At 35.0% G+C, this 21,961-nt stretch overlaps 3 protein-coding genes, 1 long non-coding RNA gene, 1 other non-coding gene and 1 pseudogene across 5 annotated transcripts in view; 4 read left to right on the plus strand and 2 right to left on the minus strand.

Moving 5' to 3' along the window:
• The window catches only part of LOC105172642, a gene marked incomplete in the record, with an annotated part of 3,178 nt that extends 2,275 nt beyond the window's left edge, over positions 1–903 (minus strand). Inside the window, 1 exon segment of the mRNA XM_011094162.2 lies at positions 1–903. Within this exon segment, the coding sequence (XP_011092464.1) occupies positions 1–672 (672 nt within the window).
• LOC105172643 lies at positions 5,720–8,257 on the plus strand. The gene is made up of 3 exons (XR_848673.2): positions 5,720–6,020; positions 7,375–7,530; positions 7,627–8,257. It is a non-coding gene; the product is annotated as an uncharacterized LOC105172643 (long non-coding RNA).
• LOC105172644 (probable sphingolipid transporter spinster homolog 2) lies at positions 9,171–17,021 on the plus strand. Its single transcript, XM_011094163.2, has 17 exons — positions 9,171–9,477; positions 10,026–10,157; positions 10,580–10,681; positions 11,156–11,260; positions 11,380–11,455; positions 11,875–11,949; positions 12,153–12,252; positions 12,322–12,384; positions 14,703–14,757; positions 14,938–15,014; positions 15,162–15,238; positions 15,401–15,514; positions 15,761–15,880; positions 16,043–16,171; positions 16,317–16,395; positions 16,564–16,656; positions 16,823–17,021. The coding sequence occupies exons 1-16, from the start codon at positions 9,422–9,424 to the stop codon at positions 16,641–16,643; spliced, it is 1,440 nt and encodes a 479-aa protein (XP_011092465.1). The 5' UTR covers positions 9,171–9,421; the 3' UTR covers positions 16,644–16,656; positions 16,823–17,021.
• Positions 17,103–19,788, minus strand: LOC105172827 (soluble inorganic pyrophosphatase 6, chloroplastic-like). Its single transcript, XM_011094402.2, has 6 exons — positions 19,480–19,788; positions 18,684–18,844; positions 18,460–18,560; positions 18,154–18,335; positions 17,498–17,596; positions 17,103–17,356 (listed from the first exon to the last, which is right to left on the minus strand). The coding sequence occupies exons 1-6, from the start codon at positions 19,786–19,788 to the stop codon at positions 17,264–17,266; spliced, it is 945 nt and encodes a 314-aa protein (XP_011092704.1). The 3' UTR covers positions 17,103–17,263.
• Positions 20,019–20,092, plus strand: TRNAV-AAC. The gene has a single exon. It is a non-coding gene; the product is annotated as a tRNA-Val (tRNA).
• Positions 20,334–21,961, plus strand: part of LOC105172645 — a 2,233-nt pseudogene continuing 605 nt past the window's right edge.

The following is a 21,961-nucleotide window of genomic DNA, read 5'->3' on the forward strand; positions in this document are numbered from 1 at the left end:
TCTGCCCACCGTCGGCTGATGCGGAGGAGGCACCCCCGCCATGGCATTTGCTTTCTCCAATCCAAACAAAAAATCTACGTTATTCGCAGGAGGCTGCAACTCCGGCGCCGCAGCAGGGGACGCCGATTGCTGCGGCGCAGAATTTAACGCCTCAACAAACCTCTCCTTCTCCGTCTTGGCATCATCTGAACCGAAGCTCCGGGCAGATGAATTTGAGCTCGGGTTCAGGCTCGGGAAAATGAAAATCCTCAGCCTGGCGGGCTTAGGCGAAACCCTATACAAGCGATCATACTCGTGCATCATGTGCTCTAAATCGTCATCATTCGTCACCGAAATCAGAGCGTCCAGATCCTCACCGGGCAACTGATATTTAAACGAGATAGAGTCGGTATCACAGAGAGCAATCAGCTTGGCGAGCAGAGAACTGAATTTGATGTTACGATCAACAGCAAGGATCTTGGTCTCGCCTCCTATGTACGATAACTGGTTATCATGCGGCCTAGGGTGGATTTTGCCACCGTAACTGCACATGAACTTGACTTTGTAGTTCGGTGGCGGCTGATTGCTCTGCGGATCCTCCCATGGCGGAGGGTTTTCGAACTCAATTTCGCGTGAGCGCGGCGATGACTGGCCGGATTCCGGGTAGGAGGAATTATAGGAGTAGTTCTCCATGAGAGAGAGAGAGAGAGAGAGAGAGAGAGAGATTGTGTGGGAAAGGGTTTGCACTTTGCAAGGATTCAGCGAGAAAGTTGCTTCTGTTAATCAGTCCATCTGGAGAATTTGCTCGTTTTGGAAGTTTAATAACTACACCCCGGACTGGAGTGACCGTCTTCTATAACCGTTGATATTGATGACGTGGACAGTAATAGGACGGGTTGTGAGGAAAATGAAGAAAGCAGATGGGTGAGAATAGGGATGAGTTGGGTGTTAGCTGGAGATTATATTGAGAAGAAAGAGAGAGCGAAATGTTGACTAGGATTGAACTAATAATAATTAATTTAAATAATAAACAACTTAAGGGGGTGTTTGGCTTAGCAGGTAAATTTTGTGAAAGTGGCAAGTGCCGGTAGGGGCTAGTGGGGGGTGTTGGGCCGCGCATGAATTCAATTTGTCATCGAAAATTGTAATTCAAATTTAGGTTGGATTAAATTTGAATTAATTAGATAATAAATATATATATTCATTATATAATTAGGATATATTTAAGAATAATTGATCAATCATATAATAATTATATTATATTTTTATTTTATAATTAATTTGATTCAATTAAATTTGATTTAAATTGTTGATCACGGAGGATTCCACTTGCTACCCTTGATTTACATTTGTGTCCTCATTATATATAACTTTTCATGCTATAGATGAAGAAGGCGTTTGGCTATGTTTACAAGCTTTTTAAACCATCTACAAGCTGTTATGAGAACTTATAAAATAAAATAAGATAAAGACTTTATAACATCTAAAAGTAAAATGTTAGGACTTATAAGTTGCTCCAGAAAAGTAACTAGTTTTTAATTTATTTCAAATTTTTTTTTTTGTGTAACTAACAACAGTTCGACATTAAACTTCACAACTTTAATATATCGAAACACTTTAATAAAATATATGAAGTTATAAGATATTCTACAAAAACTTAGTCAACATACCCTTTAAGGTGCACAGTGGGTCGAGTCAGTCCAAAATCGATACAGATCAGTCCAATCCAAAACCGACCCACTATTGTTTAAAGGATTGTCATTTATTAAAATAGATACGACAATATTTATTGAAGTTGTGGGGAACGGCACTATAAAATTTTAAAAAAAGAACCACGATAAATTAATTTAAAATAATTCTATATTAAAAGAATTTGAAAAACATGGATACTCAATGAAACGAAGCTCATAACGCAGTTAAAACCCTGGTGGAATTATGCTTGTGGGGAAATGTAAAGAATGAGTAGAACAAAAGGGAGAAAAAGGGTTGTCGGTTTGCTCAACTGTTAATTACCTGTAATTACCAGAACACAACCAGATCCCTTCTTTGCACCATTTCCAACATTCCAAGTCAGCGTCCTTTGACCTCCTTAAAATTCAAGGCAAAAGCGTCATTTGTTTTATGCTATAAGAAAGCATAACGCTTTTATTTTATTTTGCAAGTAAATGAATAGCAATTTCCGCGCAATTTTGGCCCTAGATTCTTTACAGATTAACTGTATAATAAACTAGAGTTGTGTATTAGTTTAAACGCTTGACCACATGGGGTTTTCCTACGTAGATAGATGCACATGTGGAGAAAATGGGTTCCCTACGTAATTATTTAATCTATATTACAACTAATTCTTTTAAAATTAATATAATTATAAATATCTTTTTGTTATTTGAATAATTATCAATATCTTCTAATTTTAATAGTTATTCAATAAATTAGCTCAATCTGTATTTTTGGTGAACTGATATGGATTCTGAATTATAATTTGTTCAGTTTTTAAATTTTCTAACTAAAATTTATTGACTATAAGTGGATAGGTTTTTTACAATTCAAATTTTTTCATCCACTTTGTTCGATTTTTTAATTTTTTAAAATTATTTAAAAAAATACAATAAAGGCAAAGTTGATACTTTCAAACCTCATCCAAGGGTTACATAATTTCATGAAATATTAGGGGGTATTTATAATTTTTCAAACTAATGAGGAGGTATTCATAATTATATCAAATATCGTAAAAGCTAATTGTAATTTATATAGAATTATTACTATATTTATTTGATTAAATAAAAATATTTTATTTTATATAGAATTATTACTATATTTATTTGATTAAATAAAAATAAAATAATTAATTAATCAAAACTAGTGAAAATGCATTAATTTTAAATGTGTGACAAAATTAATTAATCAACAAAGATAGATGTTTGTAGGGAATAAAGCAGATTGAGGGTATTTTAGAAAATTCATATCTTTCAAACTGCGGTGGTTACTCCAAAAGGCTCGTTCTCAATAAATAATAGGGATAATTACATCTACATCTCCTAACTTATAATTTATTTACACAACCCACTCATATTTTTTAAGAAACTATATATGCAGTAATTAGAAATGACAACGCCATTTCACAAATAATCCCTACTTTTAAAACAATTATACATATACCCCAAGAAACATCAATATTATTACACAAATTATCCATACTTTTTAGCTATCAGAGTTTTATTTATGTAATTATGCAAAGACATGAGTCGTTTGTATAAATAGACCATAAATCAGGATAATAGATATAATTACTCTAAATAATATAGGATCCTTACTATTAAGCATATCTACCCTTCTTGTACTTTACTCAAATATATCTCACAGGTCTATAAATGCAATTTCATTTAAAACCTAGCAACTACCAAGTACCACCATCTAATTTCTATTAGTTTTTTTTTTTCATAAATTTTGGTCCTAACTGTCTATAACTATAGGACAAAAAATAAGATATATTACAGTGTGCAGGGAACGAAAATTGTCAATTAAGACTAAATTTGTCAAAATATGAGATATTCAGAACTACATTCGTAAAAACAAATAACTAAATATGTAAATAGAGTAAGTTACAAGACCAAAAGTGCTAACAACCTAAAGTTATAGGACCAAAAGTACAATATTACTTTTATCTATTTTTCTGATTATACTGATTTGAGCATCATTTTCTCTTTTTTTTTTTTTTTTTTGATAAGTTCAAATTTGTTGGACACCCATTTAAGTAATCGTGGGTTGAAGTTTTTGCGTGTGATTGGATAATTTGTAAGCACTTATTTAAGGTTGTTTCAGATGCGCGATGTAAGTGATTCGAACATAAAGTCACACTATTTTTTTTTTATCTATACTAATATAAAAAGAAAATACACATTTCACTTACAAATGATAGTTTATTATATTATTGTACTAGTTTTTTATTGTGTCGATAATACCTTTATGTTGGTTTTCCTTTCTTTCTCTTTCTTTTATGAATTAATGTATTGGTTTATATATTTTAAATCATGAAATATTATTTATTATAGAGATAATTACATCTACCTCCCTGACTTATGGTCAGTCTACACGAACAACTCATGTCTTTTTAAAATATATATGTCTCCAGAAATATTGATAATATTATACAAACTATTCCTATTTTTTCATTGTAAAGAGTGGTTTTTATAATTACACAAAAAATATGAATAATTTGTATAAATAAATTATAAATACAAAAATATAAATGTAATTATTCCATTATTATATAAATATAAAAAGAACTTGGTATGATAATTCTGCCGACACCCGACTTCAAGACGTGGATGAATTAATTACACGCTTTTACTTCTGCATGCATTGTCATCATTTGGTACATTTCCTCAAAGGGAAGGAAGGATGAAATAATAATTAAAGTAAAATGTGATTGTTTTATTATACGTATATTTATTGAAATATATTGAATTAATATTACAATTCAGTACAAAATATAATTTTATTAACTAATTTAAATATATTTTTATTTCACCACAAAAATATATATAAAATTAAAAATACATATTTTCCGCTAAAAATGGAAAATGATGGTAGTTATTTCATAAGTTACAATGTTTAAGTATTTAAATTTGGAAAAATTACATGGACACCTCATGAGTTTAGGCTTAATTACATAAACACTCTTTTTATTTTATAAAATTACAGGTACACCCCTGAGGGGTGTTAGTACAATATTTTTTAGATATACTAGATATAATTTTTTAAATTATAAGAAAATTATATATAATTACATCAAACTTCAAAAGAGAATCGTATAATTATTCCTATTTTATATTTTGATCAAATTGATTTCGGCCGATTCTACGAAATTGGAAATGATTAGAATTTATTACAATACTAGTCAGTACACCCGTCAATGTTCAGGAGAATTATAAATAAATAAATTTATGAATCATTTCATTTAAATTATAAAAGATCAAAAAAATTATGAATAATATAAAATTTTTAAAATTAAAATAATTAATAAGTATAAAAAATAAGAAAAATTAAAAAAATATAGATAATATAACTGTTTTACTAACTAAATTTGTCTAAAAAATGAGTGAATCTTTTAGACACTGATATCCATTATACAGATGCCTAATACTTTTTTAAAGTATTGTTAGATATCAAAATAAAATTGGGATTAGATTACAAACTAATTTATTCGAAAGAATTCCAAAAAAAATAAAGAATCATACACTTATGTAAATTTAAATAATTATATTAATACGTGGCAAAATAAAATACTCTCTATAGTTTATTTGTTTTGTTTTATTAGAGATATATTTTTAAGAAAGAGAAGAAAAAAGTGCATATGATTGAATTTTATCATATATTCATAATATATTTATATAAAAATAATGAATTAGATACTTTTAATAGAAATTAAATTTATAATTTAATTATGGATAAATTACAACATGCATTTTTAGGTAGGTAATATTTATAAATATTTCTCGTATAAATATTTTTTAAAATTAATGATCGTCTAACAAATAAGTGTCGTAGTAACATAATATAAAAAATATTTATTAGAGCGTCACCTTCATAATTTTTAAGTAACAAGGGATTTTATAAGTATAATAAATTTCAAGAAAGTCTGTTCTAATTTATTTTAAAATTAATAATTTAATTGTTAGTATTTCATGCAGCCAACAAAGAAATAGGAAAGACCCGAATTTCTTTATTATAATGGGCAATGGGCTCTTACATCCTGAAAATCTTACCGTTTGCGCATCTTCTCCAACACTCGTTATCAATCCTAGATTTCTCTCTGCCCCAACTGAAACCCGTTTCTCTCACACTTCAATCTCCAAAGCCGCTTCATACAGCAGCGGTTGGGGAAGTGGGGTTCGCGGGTTGTCGATAAAACAGAGCAGGCGAAGCTTCAGAAGTCGGGTTGTGGCCATGGCGGCGACTGGGCCGCTGCAGAAGTCCAAGGAGGATTGGCGAGCAATTCTTTCGCCGGAGCAGTTCTGGATTCTGAGACAGAAGGGCACTGAGTAAGTTCGGTTTCTTGCGGAGCTTCGTTGTTAATCTTTCGAAATGTCTTTAAATTCACTCGTTATTTGGATTACTGCAACTTGAGGGGTTTTAGTCTGTTGGTTGCTGGGAATTCGTTTGGGCTTGATTAATGCTAATTAAAGCCCTAGTTGATTTCGTTGTTCTTATATATATATATATATATATATATATATATTTGTCGTCTGAACAACTCTAGAAGAAATAGGCGAGAAATTTTGCTGGTTGGATTTCTTATCTGTGTCACAAGAACTTGCATGAAAAAATTAGTGGGATGGTGTTGCTTAACAGTTTCCCCTGCTAGCAATTGCTATGAGAATCGGTGTTAGAAATGTATTTAATGTGTATTTCTATTTCATCTATAGCTAAAAGTTTTCAGACAAGGTCGACATTCAACTGGGGAAATTCTAATCCAGATTGGGCTTGGCCGGAGTTGAATAAATTGTATGTCAATTCCAATACACTTGTGGTGTGATTGATTAATAATTAAGAAAAAGTACTAATCACATCACAAGTATATTACATTTGCTCAGCGATTGATTTGGTTTGGCCAAACTTGGTTTAGTTGTGGAATTGATATTATTGCAAAGAATGTTTTTGTAAATGACTTGATTTACCTGTCTTCAGTCTTGGCGACGGGATCAGAGCATTCTTATCAGGATTGGCAATTATTCCCTTCCTATTGTAGCATACACAACCCAATTAATTCATGCCTGAAAAGTTTGTGAGAAGTGGCACTGGTTGAGCCTAAAACAAGTATTTGTCTTGCCTTGCCATCCATTTTTTTGAGGTGGAAAGACGACCTACGATAAAACAACCATCATATCTGGATTAAAAGCTATCAGATTGTTGTGAAGAAATGGAGTTAAATTTGAAAGATATTCTGTTGTATGAAGTAGAGTTTCAAGTATTCCTCATTCTCCATTGCCCGTTTTGGAGACGACAACTTATCAACGATCCCCAAGCTGGGAATTGTGATATATTCGTATATCTAGAAATCTTGTCATAATGGACAATGCTTTCGGCTATGTTCCAATCACGAGGCATTATGGTGTAATTCATGGCATTGCATAGCATATTCTGCACTTGCATCTGTTTCTTGTTTTACTGCAAGTAATGGTGACTGAAGAACAATTTTATGAGGTTCGAACCATTAGTTGTTCTTCTGCTAATCTCGTTTTGTATTTTCAATTTTCACATCACCCCATGTACAGGATCTACGTCGTATTTAAGGAACATTTGATGTACTTGCGTGTATATTTAAAGAGTGGAATACAGAATGAACACCAACTTAAACTGTGCGTGATATTTGCTTATGCGCATTCATCCTATCAGATATCCAGGAACTGGGAAGTACGACAAATTCTATGAGGAGGGTTTTTATCAGTACGCAGGATGAGGAACTCCACTGTACAAGTCGACAACAAAATTTAACTCAAGATTCGGTTGGCCTGCTTTCTATGAGGGTCTCCCTGGGGCCATAACCGAACTGTAAGTTTAACCTTCTTTGTTCTTTGATTCTTATCCTTTTTGAGACTTATACGCACCTTGTGACATTTTCATGTTCGCCATTGCATGCTTATACAGCCTAATCCTTACGGAATGAGGACGGAAATCACATGTGCGGCTTGTGGGGGGCACCTCGGCCATGTTTTTAAAGTTGAAGGTTTTCGCACGCCCACAGATGAGCGCCATTGTGTTAATAGTATATCGCTGAAGTTCATTCCAGCAAATTAAGTTTCTCCGAGGGAATGAGTGACTTCTGTGTTAATGTGATAATAATGCGATTTGAATTGCATAGTAGCATGAGTTTTGGCGAATTGGATTTTCTATTGCAAACCCTGTTATATCTTATACCCCATTCAACATACACATACTACATCATGTATAAAATATTTTCTAAATAAAATACATAATGTCATTTTTATACAAATGACGTTTATATGTTGAATGAAGATGGATTAGAATTTGCAATAGAAAATTTAATCCGTAGTTTTTGGTGCTGGTGAAACTAGAGAGATGCAACTAGTAACCCTTGGACTAGTCCTCTGTAGTTTGGGGTTCAAGACCTCATGTTTGAGGTCTTGGTTCGAAAATTGGGTGTGCGGAGAAGGGCGTGTGTGTGGAGGTCTTGGAAAGTTAAAAAGTGTAAAATGATGGTTGGTCAAACTTTTTACCTCAGCAGTCAGCACCATTATTTTATTTGGGATAAATTATATTGACATTATTGAAGTTGAATTAAAATGCACAAACATTCGGTACTCGATAGAATTACAATTGCATCCATTGAAATTATAGTTGTAATTATTATTATACGTTCTATTAAAATACAAAATATACATAAATACCCTCGAAAAATAATATTCTAACACTTCTTAGGAAGTGTAGTTGTAATTTTATAAAAAATATGAGCTGTTTGTGTAATTTAGCTAACTTAAAAAAATGTTAATTCAATTTACCTTTTCATTTATTGACATGAAAGGTCGTTAATCTTATTACCTTTTAATAATATGCTCATAAATTCCCTTTTAATTTCCCATGATTTTCTTAAATGACAGTACCAAAAATAGCTCTGTTGAATTAACGGTGAAAACATGGAAATAAAGTCAAATAGTTATTTTATATGAGGTGAATTAATTATGAATAGACAGAGTTAGAAATATGTTACCTAATAGAATGTTTGTAATCATTTGTATGCATAAATTACTGAGAAAGTTGTGAGTTTAGTTAACAGTGTTCAAAGCAATAATTAATAGTGAAGAAAGAAAAAAGTTGAAGTTAGAGTTTTTTTAAAAAATAATTTATTTTTTATAATTTTATAAATAAATTACAAAAATTGATAGAAGTCAACTTTTGATTTAAACTAATTAAATTTAAACAGTTTAAAATAACAATTATAAAATTAAAAATTATTTTTCAGTACTAAATTAATAAGTTGTTATTTTAAATTTTTACAGACCCGCCGTAAAATATATGTAAATATCCCAAGATTTCATTTTGATCAAGTAAATATTTCAAGATTTCATTTTCAGTTTGCTTTCGACGACAATTCATAATTGACACGCCAACTTCATCAGCGCATTCCGATATAGTTAACTGAGGTAAAAAGGAGTTACCAGACGGTAAGGAAGAGAAACGAGTGGGGAATACGACAAGAACGGGAGAAGCCATTTCCACATTGTGGCTTCCAATATTAAACAAACACCATTGGTCAAAGCTTCTAATTTAACTGGATTTATAGTTCGTATTTTATCCTTTTCATGGGAGAGGAGCAGTGGGAAGACCCACAGACGGATCCTAATCCAAACCAAACCCGAGCCCGATTCAGAAGCGGTTTATTGCAGCTGTGCATTTGGGGACAGAGAAAGCGCTGAGGAAAGGCATGGCTAGAGCTCCAACCTCATCAGTTACCAACCCTTCTTGGTTTACTCCGAGAAGGTGAACGTTTCCCAAAACTGGGCTCCTTTTGTTTATTTATTTGTGTATCATCTGTTGTGATGATGCTTGTGGTTTTCTTGATGGGTTGTAGATTATATACTGTAGGAAGTGAGAAAGATTATGGGTCTTTTCGTTTTGGTTCGAGAAATTTGGGTTTTTTTCCTCTGTATAGAGGGCAATTTTGGGAATGATGCAGTAGTAGTGCACATTGTTTGATGGGTCTTGACCTTTGTATAGAATTTTGTTTCACTGAAGGAGAAGAGAGATTTTTTCTTGTATAGTTGTTTAGTTTCTCGTGGGAAATTGTAGGTTGCGTTATCTTTCGTTAAAGAGTTTAAAGGGTTCATTTAGATCTTTTTAATTGTCTTGGGTGGTAGAGTGATGATGGTAGTGATGGTTTGGTATTTCTGATGCACTTTCATAATTGACGGAACCACTCAGGTGAATTGAATTGAAGGAAAGAGGTGTATCAGTGTCTAGTTTTAGTTCACTCTGTCTTATGATATTTCAATGTATTTATTTTGTTAATCTCCATGCTGTTTTTGCAGGCTGCTTGCTATTTTTTGCATAATCAATTTACTGAATTACATAGATCGTGGAACTATAGCAAGTAATGGTGTAAATGGGAGCCGCAGAACTTGCTCAAAGAGTGGCACATGCTCATCTGGTAGTGGAATTCAGTGAGTTCGATATCTACATTGCACCTTTACCATAAAGTGACACTAACTTGACAAGTATCATTCTTCTTTCTTCATTTATCCTATGCAACCCGTTTACATCTTTTTATCCTCACCCTGCTGGTGTTCCTTTTATTCCGTTTCTGGAGCTGATGAGGGCTCATGGGGGTTGGGGGGTGCATAATATATATTTCATACATACATATATGTAGCATATGTATCTCTACTCTCTTGTCCATTCATATGAATCTAACATATGTACTATTCTTCAGCCACACCGTTTCCTTGGGTTTTTACCTCTTATTCTTTGCGCCAACAAATTTTTAATGAGTGTATGATTCTCTTATTTGATATGTGCCTATGCCTCTGCTTTCCTATGATCAGTATGCATTTTGGCTTAATTTTTTGATACTAATTTTTCATAGGGGTGATTTTGACCTGAATAATTTTGAGGATGGAGTTATATCATCTGCTTTTATGGTTGGACTCCTTGTGGCATCGCCAATATTTGCATCCTTAGCCAAGAGGTAATATTCTTTTGTGCTGTGATTGTTGTCACCCACATAGTGTGGTTGAGAGTTGTCTTGAATAGTTTGAACAAGAGGAGAAGATGGAGGTAAACAGAAATGGAAATACAATTAGCTGAAGTAAATGCCACATGGTTTAAGCAGGGAAGGAACGTTTTGGATATTGACGTGAACAAAGTCTATCTGGCTAGAAAATATAAAAAGAAAATTACAAGGTCATATATACAGTTACTTGTGCTTTGGTGCTTCTGCTTGTGGATGTAAGTCGTGATAATAAGCATATGACGAACATGACTAGGCAGTAAGTAAATATGACAGTAAGTTGGATCTATAGAAGCATTTAATGGTTAAGCTCTTCCCCATTATTTCATACATGACGTGAAATTTTCTAAGTTTTCTTTTTAATACATCTTTGATTTATATTCTCTCTAATTGAAATGACTTCTTATTTTTGTATTTACATTAACTTTGCAGCGTCAATCCTTTTAGACTTATCGGAGTTGGTTTGATTGTCTGGACACTTGCAGTTGCTTTTTGTGGTTTTTCATTTAATTTTTGGTCCATCGCAATCAGTCGCATGTAAGTAAAATTTCCTGAATCAGTCTGACTTTTATGGAGTATTCATTTGTGTCTGTGAAATTATTATTATCTAAATACAATTATGGATCTATCTTTCTTGGATGTTTGTTTTTCTGTAGGCTGGTGGGTGTTGGTGAGGCTTCTTTTATAAGTCTTGCTGCTCCATTCATTGATGACAATGCCCCAGTTGCGCAGGTTCTTCTATCTTTGTATCTCACATCATAGGATGCTAGATAACTATAAGATTCCCTCTTCTTCAGCATGTGTTTTGTTTTGAATGTATTTAAACACTTAGAAGCATATCTCATAATCCTTGTTATGACCTTTGCAAGTTTTAATGTTGTTAGGACACCTAGCATTAAAAGAAGAATATAGAAGTAAGGACTATAGATTTTTTTATATCTAAAAGAGTGCCCAACTTACATGTTCTATAATCATTTGAATCTTAGTTATATCAGATTCCAATATTGTAATTTACAACTCATGGAAATGAAGTTTCAAGCAAAAGCATGGCTTCTCCTTCCTTATTGGACCAGCTTATCTCTTTCACTAAGCCCTCTTGTTGTTTCGTTCTGCACTTCATTTCTAACATCTGAATGCTATTCCTATGACAGAGAACAGCCTGGTTGGGAACATTTTACATGTGTATTCCAACTGGTGTTGCAGTTGGCTATGTGTATGGTGGATTGGTACGCTATTCTTTGTAACTCCCTTGCAAAAGAATTTCTCCTCTACTATTTTTCAATGACAAGTTCTTGATTGGTTATGTATTGATTAAATTTACATGTGATTTTTTTTTTTTAATATTCCTTTTCTCCATCTCAAATTTAACCATATCTTTATCAGTTGGTGGAAATCCATCAAATGCCTTATTGATCTTTATTGTTAATAGGTAGGTAACTTTAGTTGGCGTTTGGCATTCTGGTTGGAGGCAATCTTGATGCTCCCTTTTGCCATTTTAGGCTTTGTGATGAAACCTTTGCAGTTGAAAGGTCAATGTTAGGCTATTGCTTTAATCTCTCTACTATTTTCATTCCATTGCTTAATCTTATTTCATTCAGGTTTGTCTCCTGCTGGATCTAAGATAGTATTGACAACGGCAGACGGTTGCTCAGAATATCAAGGTGCTCTGGATGTTTACATGGATCTAAACTATTTGAAAGCAGTTTACATACTAATACATAAAAGCGAGTTTGAATTGTTTGGGTTTTGATGTATGGTTTTTCTTTGATGATATATATCTTAATTAATACATATGTCTAGTAGTGAATGTCACATTAAAATTGTTTGGGTTTGAAAGTTCTTGAAGGAAGTGGGCCCGAGAAGCGTGGTGGAAACGCGAAAAATTGGAACGAGTTGTGTAAATACCTGGTCAAGGGGTGTACCCTTGATCTTTCTTGAGCGTTTGCTGTACATAAAATAAATATAGGCCAAGAATAATACAAGAAAAGGAACGAGGGCGCAAAAAGGAAATAAAACCATACCTTTATTGATTTCTTGAACCGGCTACAAGAGTTGATTCCTTCCTTCAATGGACGTGTGAACAGAGGTCCCAACATAGAGATCCTCCAAATATGTCCACGCTTGCACCAGTAGGATGTGATTTTCTCGTGCTACCAAGAACAATCACGGAAGAGTAAGAGATCAAACAATCGTTATTGAATAAACGTTTTTGATCTTCTTGATTTTTCTTGATCTAGAGGACTAAGAAAAATATGGAGAGACACGAAGAGAAAAAAATGAGATCGAGAAAAGGACGGCTAGTAGTTTGTATGGTGTTTATATGACCTAGTCATATACACACATAGAGATAACCTAGTTATCTAAAACTAACAACCAACAAGTCCCCTCTTGAAGGGACTTGTAGCCGATTTTTGCCTCAAAATTCTGTCATAATATTCTCTAAACTCCTCCTTGACCTAGCCAAGGTCCTCCAAAGCCTTGGGCTTGTGTTTAATGGACAGGACTCAATTTTAATTAAAATTAAATCAAGCCTATGTCTTATGGACTGTGTTATCTCTATGTATATATATGACTAGGTCATATATACACCACAGAAACTACTAGCCGTACTTTACTCTCCTCTTCCTCAAGCTCATTGTTCTCGCTTCCTCTCTCTCCATATTTTTCTTAGACTTCCAGATCAAGAAGATAAAAAACGTTAATTCAATAATGATTGTTGGATCTCTTGCTCTTCTGTGATTGTTCTTGCTAGCACGAGAAAATCACATTCTACTAGTGGAAATGTGGACATCTTTGGACGATCTCTACATTGAGATCTCGGTTACATTGAAGGGAGGAATCAACCCTTGTAGCCGGTTCAAGAAATCAACGAGGGTATGGTTTTATTTCCTTTTTGCGTCCTCGTTTCTTTTCTTGTATAATTCTTGGCCTATATTTATTTTATGTACACCAAACGCTCGGGAAAGATCAAGGGTACACCCCGTAATCAGGAACTTACGTGCTTTGTTTGGATTTATTTTGATTTTTCGCGCTTCTTGGGCCGATCTATTTCAATTGGTATCAGAGCGTATAAGAGATACTAGTGTCATGATACTAATAGGGGACGGATTCTCTCTTGGAACGCACCATCCTCATCACACATTCTAACTGCATTTGATAAGGTTTATAATGACCGTATCTCGCGACACAGACATTGCTTGCCAGATCCAAGCTACGACGATCATGTGCATGTGACTGCCATGGTTTCTCAAGTTCGAGGACTATTGGAGCTGGGAATCCCATACATACGGGCCAAGCCTTAAGACGCTTCCAAATGATGATTCTTGCGAGTCAGCTCAGTCAGTCGATTACCTTGTCAACCAATCCACTAAGTATTGCACATAGGACGTATGTCTCCTGCCGACGAAACACGACTGCAACACTTTAATGCAAGTCTCTATAGGACGCTCGATACGTTACTCGAGGTTCTCGACTTAAAACGTTTCAGACCAATTCACTGAAGTTAGTTTCAGGGCTGCCAACCAATGTGCAGCCCAACTTCTTGGGCTTAATCATTTGGTCTATGGGCTTTGTTGTGCAGTTAAGAAAACATTAACATAATTAAGTAAAGACAACAAAGAATCACGCCATAGATTGAAGATTACTTTTATTCAAATCATAAATATTATATTATATCAAAATTGTCATAAATGGATTACAAAAGCCCAATCTAATTGGCTTTCTGATCACCTATTGGTCCTATTCTAATAGTTCTTTCGTACTAGATGCTTTTATTTCAATTTTAATGTGCATTGGTTTATCAATGAATAATAGGCTGTTTCTTCTCTAGTACATTGTTTGAGCATTTTTTGCTTTTTTTTTTGTTTTGTGAGTTCCTTATGAATTTTGTTGTTCAAGAATCTATGTATGTGCTTTGCATAATCTGATTATATTCTCATTGCGAATGATGCATTTTTTTACTTTATCCTAATTGGTAAAGATGGTGAAGTTTCCAGAAGGGACGAGGATGCCGATGAAAGTTCAAAACCTTCGAGGTTAGGAATATGCTTGAGCTAGTTGAGTCTCATGAGTGAACATTTAATTTGGATTTCTTCTAGATAAATGCTTTTTTTATAATATGCTTTCCTTAGGTAAGTATGTATCCAGGAGGATCATAAGTCATTTTAGAGCTTGGATCAGTCATTTCTTAGTGATTCTTCTTGTAAACATTTCAGGTTGACAGTTTTGACAATATTTTGGAAAGATATGAAGGTCCTTTTGCTTGAGAAGGTTTACGTGGTGAATGTTCTTGGTAATTCTTCTTTGTGCTGTAGCTGCAAAATTAGACACTACTGATGATGATCGACTTACTGATCAGCAGCTGCAATAAGCACTAACAATATGTGTATTTTATGTACTACTACTCATTGTGGTAATTCTTTTTGAATGGCTATTGCAGGTTACATTGCCTATAATTTTGTTATAGGTGCCTACTCCTACTGGGGACCCAAGGCAGGCTATAATATATATCACATGGTAAGCTATTCATGGCCCTTCACGACAGTGTCTGAGTGACTATATATCAATCTCCTGATACGAGGGATACATACAAATTATTGGAAGCATCATAGTTTATTAGTCCTTTTTTATCAATACCGACTTTTTATGTTATTAAGATCTGGAATTTGTTTTGCACAGAGCAATGCAGATTATTTGTTCGGGGGTGTTACAGCAGTATGTGGAATATTTGGGACAGTAGCTGGTGGTCTTGTTCTTGATCGTATGACATCCACGATATCCAATGCTTTTAAGGTGAGCTTGACTTCAACAGAAGTTTTGTATGAGATAATGTAATAAGATCAAGCATAATATGTCCTGGAATAGGTTGTCACTATAAAAGCTATATCAAGAAGATTTACTTATATATATATATATTCCCCTTTTTGGAATTAAATGGTTGCCAAAATAGATTATATTTTGTTATGCTCTGTTTATATTCTTATACATACATATATTTGTCTTTCACCATGACTTGTTTTCACTATGCTTTCAATGTAGCTTCTTTCATTTGCTACATTCATTGGAGCAATATTCTGCTTTGCTGCCTTTTGCTTCAAGAGCTTATATGTCTTTTTGGCTCTGTTTTCAATTGGAGAGCTGCTGGTATTTGCAACCCAGGTATTTATCTTTTGATGTCCTACTAACATTGTTGATTATTTATGTGGAAAAGAAAGTTATTGTTCTTTTTCTGTCAGCCGGTGCTTCAGATTCAACAGTAATACATGAACTACATGTTCTAAATTCTACAACACCTTAAGTTTTTCAGTGGTACCCTTGCAGGCCCCTGTGAATTTTGTTTGTCTACATAGTGTCAAGCCTAGTCTCAGACCATTATCTATGGCAATATCCACCGTATCGATTCATATATTTGGCGACGTGCCGTCCTCTCCCCTAGTTGGGCTTCTCCAGGTTCACCTGCTGTCTTAGTTCGTCTTTAAATAGATATTTTATCCTTGAGCTTGTCTTCAGAGTTTTATCTTCCGTGGAACCAGACACTGGAGTTATCCATTGTTATTGTTGATGATATATGCACTTTTTTTTGGTGGTTGTGCAGGATCATGTTAATAATTGGAGGGCAACTGCTCTTATATTAACATCTATTCTATTCCTGGCTGCCGCAATATGGTTTATAGGTAAGGAACCACTTTGTAGACTTATTTGAACTGTTCTATTAAATCGGCATCTGCCAGTTGATAGATATACTTCCTAAGATGTGTTAGAGAAAAAGAATAAAAAAAATAAGTCGTTGCTAATGAAGCCTTTTATTGGAACGTTATTTCTGATCTTGAGTTTTTTGGCAGGAGTTTTCCTTAATAGTGTGGATAGGTATAATGAAGATAGTGAGAATCCAGTAACTCCATTGCTTGAAGAGAAGGAGTAGCAGCAGCAGTAGCGTAATTTTCTCTTGAAACATGAATTCTTGCTTAAATTGCTGGCTTTTGCACGCATTAGTATACATTTTTCATTTACATTTTCTAGTGTGAATAATGGCATATTTTCTCTTCAAATTCCAGATGCTCACTTATTCAGTAAATCTCATCTTCTGTTTCTCAACTTCAGGAGAATGCTGCAGAAACACACAGAGCCATGGCCAGATGCAGCCGTGATCATATTAGGCCACCATGGCATACCAATATCACAGGCATTTCCCTCTCCATCATCAACATGTGTGCGGATTTTTTTCGTGAATAGTTTGTGTATTTTAGCATATGTCACAATATCTAAGTTCTTATTGCAATATCAAGTTGTTCTCAGTTCAGAGCTGATTTCATATTGTTCTCTTCGGAGTTGGGGGGCAAATTCACACAATCAACACATGATTGTCGAAAAAGGAAATCTATTTGACAAAAATCTCTCCCCTATTATTGAAATGACTCTTCATTGAAAACTTTGTTCCAATCTTGACAAATAAACATTGGGAGTTCCAACAAGACACTATTATTGTGTCTCAACAGAACTGCTATATCGAGATGCTTTGCAGCTTGTATATAATTGTTGGATTTATACAAGCGAGAGCTCACCGCCAGGAATAGATCTTTTCACAAGTTTAGCCCACGATTCGTTGGTTTCAGTGATGACTTTAAGAGCATAATCCTGTAATGTGCAAAACAAAATTGATGAATGAAGATAAAAGTATTACAACATTCATATATGATAGAAAACAATACATTTTCCATTTGGAGTATTAATGAAAAGCAACAAATTTTTCTGACTGTGGGTCAACCGACTAAATACCTTATTTGCTGGCTTGTTGCCAAGACCAAACTTGTTAGCAGGTTTCCCATCAGGAATCTTGTAGTCTCTAAACCAGTCCCTGATTGCAGTAAGAGTTCCCTGTCAAAATATTGTGTGATGAGTTCAAATTACATTCGCCTTCTTCAAAACTACCGGAATTTGAGCCAAGATGACAAGAAGGATCGCATATAGCTCCGAAATCTATTACAAACTATATATTTTCAGGGGTTTCTCTTCTCATTACAGTACATCTCTTTCACCAAAAGCATACTCCAGTTTCGTTTTCTTTTTTTTTTTTTAGGTGAAGGTAAATTTCATTAATGAAAAAGAGAGTATAACAGGTCCTAACATTGGCCAAGCTATGGCCATGCAACATGCCACAACAGTTTTCTTTTTTTTCTTAATAATATGAGAACACATTTTCTGAGCGGCTCAAAAAAATAAGCCAACAGATAGAAGTTAAACACAGTTTTGGGTTATGTTAGCATATGACGACAAAAATATAAACGTTTACTAAAACTTGAATAATAATAAACTACCTCAGCATGATTGAACAATACTGGATAACTCTTACTTCTTACTAATATTAACAACACAGATGATTGGAACACGTACAAATTACTATTATAGGCAAGTGTTCACTAGGCATTACATACCGGGAAATGCTTTTCAACATCATCGACATCATTTACAAGGGGAGCTTTAGGGTCATCCAGGGAAATTGCAACTATTTTCCAGTCGAGTTCCCCTTCATCAATCATTGCTAAAGCAGCCAGGGGCTTGACTTTCAACACTTGCCCAATTTTGGCTCTGTTTTCCCCAATCTCAACAACATCAACTGTTAAGGGGAAGTGGGAACTATTAGAGGCCTACTTCCCCTATTCCTTTTGGTCAGGATAGATGACAAGAAAGTTTATTTCATAACAAAGGACAATTACAGCGTTAAGAAGATGGCTCTGTACCTGGATCATTATCTCCAAATGCACCCTCTACTTCAGCATTGGCAGATGAAGGGTCCTCCCATGTTTGTGGAAGCAATCCATAGTTCCAATTTATATTGTATCTGTGACGAAACAACACATAAATGACAAGAATTGAGTACGGAAGAAACAAGAGACCAAATGTAAAATGAAGCGAACAACAAAAAGTAGCATGAAGGCTTAAAAGGTGGAAAACACATTCTCACGGATAATATCGTAGTTTTCCCTTCTTTGTGTCTTGCTTAATGGGAGTATAAAGCTCATCAGTTGCAACCTCCATCTTCGCACTTGATTCTTTTGGAATCTCAACAATGAAATTGAACATGCCATCACCCAAGTGTAGTGGTATATCATGCCAAGGGGAAATCTGCAGATCGAGTAAACAAAGTGCTTCAATGTCGGCTGATGAATGCGTCCACATCTAGTAAGAACATGGTACCTAATCATTTACATCCCAGGTTGACTAACTGAAATAATGCCTATTCTTTCTCTCTTCCGGGTAAATCTTTCTCAATTATAGAGACTTCAGGGGGATTCTGAAAATTTCCACTTCCTAATACATATGCTACAACAATTCAATCTTTTCTCTATAAATTTCACCTTCTGTCCCAAATAATCTACAGTTGATATTTCAACCCATATACGGACAGTTCAAACCAATAAAGAGAACATCATTGTACGACTTTTATTGAATAAAAAGCATCAATACTCATATAATATTCTCTTTTTCTCCCAACCCTTTTCTGTTTCTCAGAATTAAAAATTAACTACAACGATCCTATGACAAAAGACGCCGTTGCAATGCATTGTCAAAATCATCACACCACCCTTAAACAAAAACTACTCCAGATTACAATTCCACCTCCAATCAACAGTTTAAACACACAAAACGTGCATCTTTTCACCAAAACTCAAAACAATCAAACACAGGAACAATACAACAAAACCAATTACTCAGCCAAAAATCAAGATAACGGGAACAGTATTCCTCTTTCCAGCTACCTTTTTACCCGAATTGTCGAGAAAGAAGACTCGGTAGTCCAGGGTTTCGGGCTGGCCCTCTTCTTTAATTTGGAATTGGGGATTGTAGATAGCAGTACAACTGAAGACCCGCCTTCTCTGCGCCAACAGTCTGTTGTTTTTGAAGCAAATGCTGACGCTCTTAGGTTTTACCCTTAATGGACTTCTAGGCAGGATGCTATCACTCTCGCGGCCGCCATTTCCGTCTGCTGAGAGAAAAAGCTTCACTGCACTATAGTGTTCTAAATAGGTTCCGCAGATGCCAAATGTTAGCCGCTTATTGGTTCGCATTTTCTGTTTTTATGATTTGGGGAAATTCTAATCCGCCCCTAATTTAATTAATTTGAACTAATTATACTATAAATATAATATAATTAATATATAATTTAAAATAAATAATTAATTAGATGATTAGTATATCAATACTGCTTTAATATTTAATTTTTTTAAAAAATTGACATGCTCTAATGGAGATATATTCCACTCTATCTTAATAGTTAATTGTTTTGGACTGACAAAGAGGTGTCGTGGTGTAGTTGGTTATCACGTCAGTCTAACACACTGAAGGTCTCCGGTTCGAGTCCGGGCGACGCCAATCTCTTTTTTATTTTTCTCCATGACGTTTTATTTACAATCCTCCGCCGTTTAATGCGAAATTTACGCTGCAACACGTGTTCCTACACGTGGCCATGGCATTGACAAATCGACGTCACTCATCCAATGAAAACCCACCAGCCGCATCAGGTTCTCAATTCCTAGTGGTCCGTCACATCCACGTCATCACCTCCTCCACACAAATTGTAATTCTAGAAATATCACCTATATTCCTCTCCGCACGTTTTCCAATTCTCAAGGAAAGCTGATAGTTGAAAAGCCGGACGCACTTCTCCTTCGTTTCTGCCCAACACTACGAACAGAATCGTCATCAGCCAAACAATTGAACAAATTTCTTGAATATTCATTCAGGATTTTCATCCTTTTGTTTTTTTTTTTGCGAATTCGATGGAGTTGAGGTTACGATCGATGGATATCGCTGTGTTGTTTTGTTTGGTTTTGGTTGGGATTCAAGTTTCCAAGTCGGTTGCTTTGATCGCCATCCAGGATTCCAATCCTCCATATCCCAAAGCCATTTCGGTAACTACCCAATTCCCCATCAACTTCATCTTTTGCAATATTTGACGATTTTGATTTTAGATTATTGGAGTTTCTCTTTTTATTATTTGAATTTTGTCTGATCATGTGAAGTTTCCTAAGAGGAAAAGTTTAGCGCGTGTAAACTTCATCTTTTTCTGTTTATGATAGGATTTGAAGGAAGCAATTGTAAAGGGATTAGGGTTCCAAGCTGATGATGTTAAGATATCCGGGTTTGATTTGAGGGATGCCCAGGTGGGAAAATCAGTAGCCTATGAATTTGATGTGGAGATTGATAACAAGGTTTTGCCATTCAAACTGCTGGAGGATGTAAACCGTTGGGAATATGTGGATCTGCCCATTTTTCAAATGGAGCCTCCGGCTAAGCCGGGTGAGGAGAGTGGTTTGGTAGAGAGGAAGAACTTGGATGATCAGATGCCTGTTCTTGCCCCGTTCCAATTGGCTGGTCCAATGGAGCTGTGGATTCAGGATGCCAAGGACATGCGGATTTCGCTGCCTGTAAGTTCAATCTATCATTTTGCTGATATAGTATGTAGCATTTGTGTAGTGTGCTATGTGAAATAGGATCATTCAATGTTTAGCATATGAGCATATCTGTTGGGGGTCCTTGGTTGTATACCACGGTAAAATTGCTGGTTCTGTGTGCTGATTTAGAGTAAGTATATAACTAACACCCTATGCTGCTAAAGTGTTTAGGGGTTTTAAGGCGCGAAATTGTAATAGCAGATCATAGAACTGGAACTCTTGCATTCACTTTCTTGTAACATTTTCACGATAATCCTGCATGTATCGCCATAATACTCCTATTTGAGTTCACAATAGCAGGTTTAATGGAGAGAATTATCTGGAAATTTGATGATGGTTTACATCTTCTTTCTCATTTGATGATGGGCTTTTCTGATCTAAATGTCATGCAGCATGATGTGGATGCTGGTGTGCTGAAGAAAGTGGTTTTAGCGGATGGTGCTGTTGTCACTGTTAAGGGTGCGAGATCAGTTAGCTTGCGTCATCCAGTTGAGCTTCCGCTTCCACTGAATCGAACTAGCAATGGTTTTGCTTCGGGTCTTTTAGCTCTGGCAGAGCGTCTCCACAGTGCAGCCCGCAGCCAGGATGGCCCTCTTCTTTCCCTTCGGATTGTTGGCCCAACATCACTCACTTCCCCTGCCTCATCATCACCCTCGGCTAATAACAGGCTAAAGCTTAAGCGCCTTGCACCTGGTCTTGTGGAGCTATCCTCTGCAACGAAAAGGAAGGTCATCAAAGCCGACACCATATCAGCAATTGGTCACCAAGGAGAAGCCACTGCACTTCT

The sequence above is a fragment of the Sesamum indicum genome, linkage group LG10 (assembly GCF_000512975.1).
Source record: "Sesamum indicum cultivar Zhongzhi No. 13 linkage group LG10, S_indicum_v1.0, whole genome shotgun sequence".
NCBI classification, from domain to species: domain Eukaryota; kingdom Viridiplantae; phylum Streptophyta; class Magnoliopsida; order Lamiales; family Pedaliaceae; genus Sesamum; species Sesamum indicum.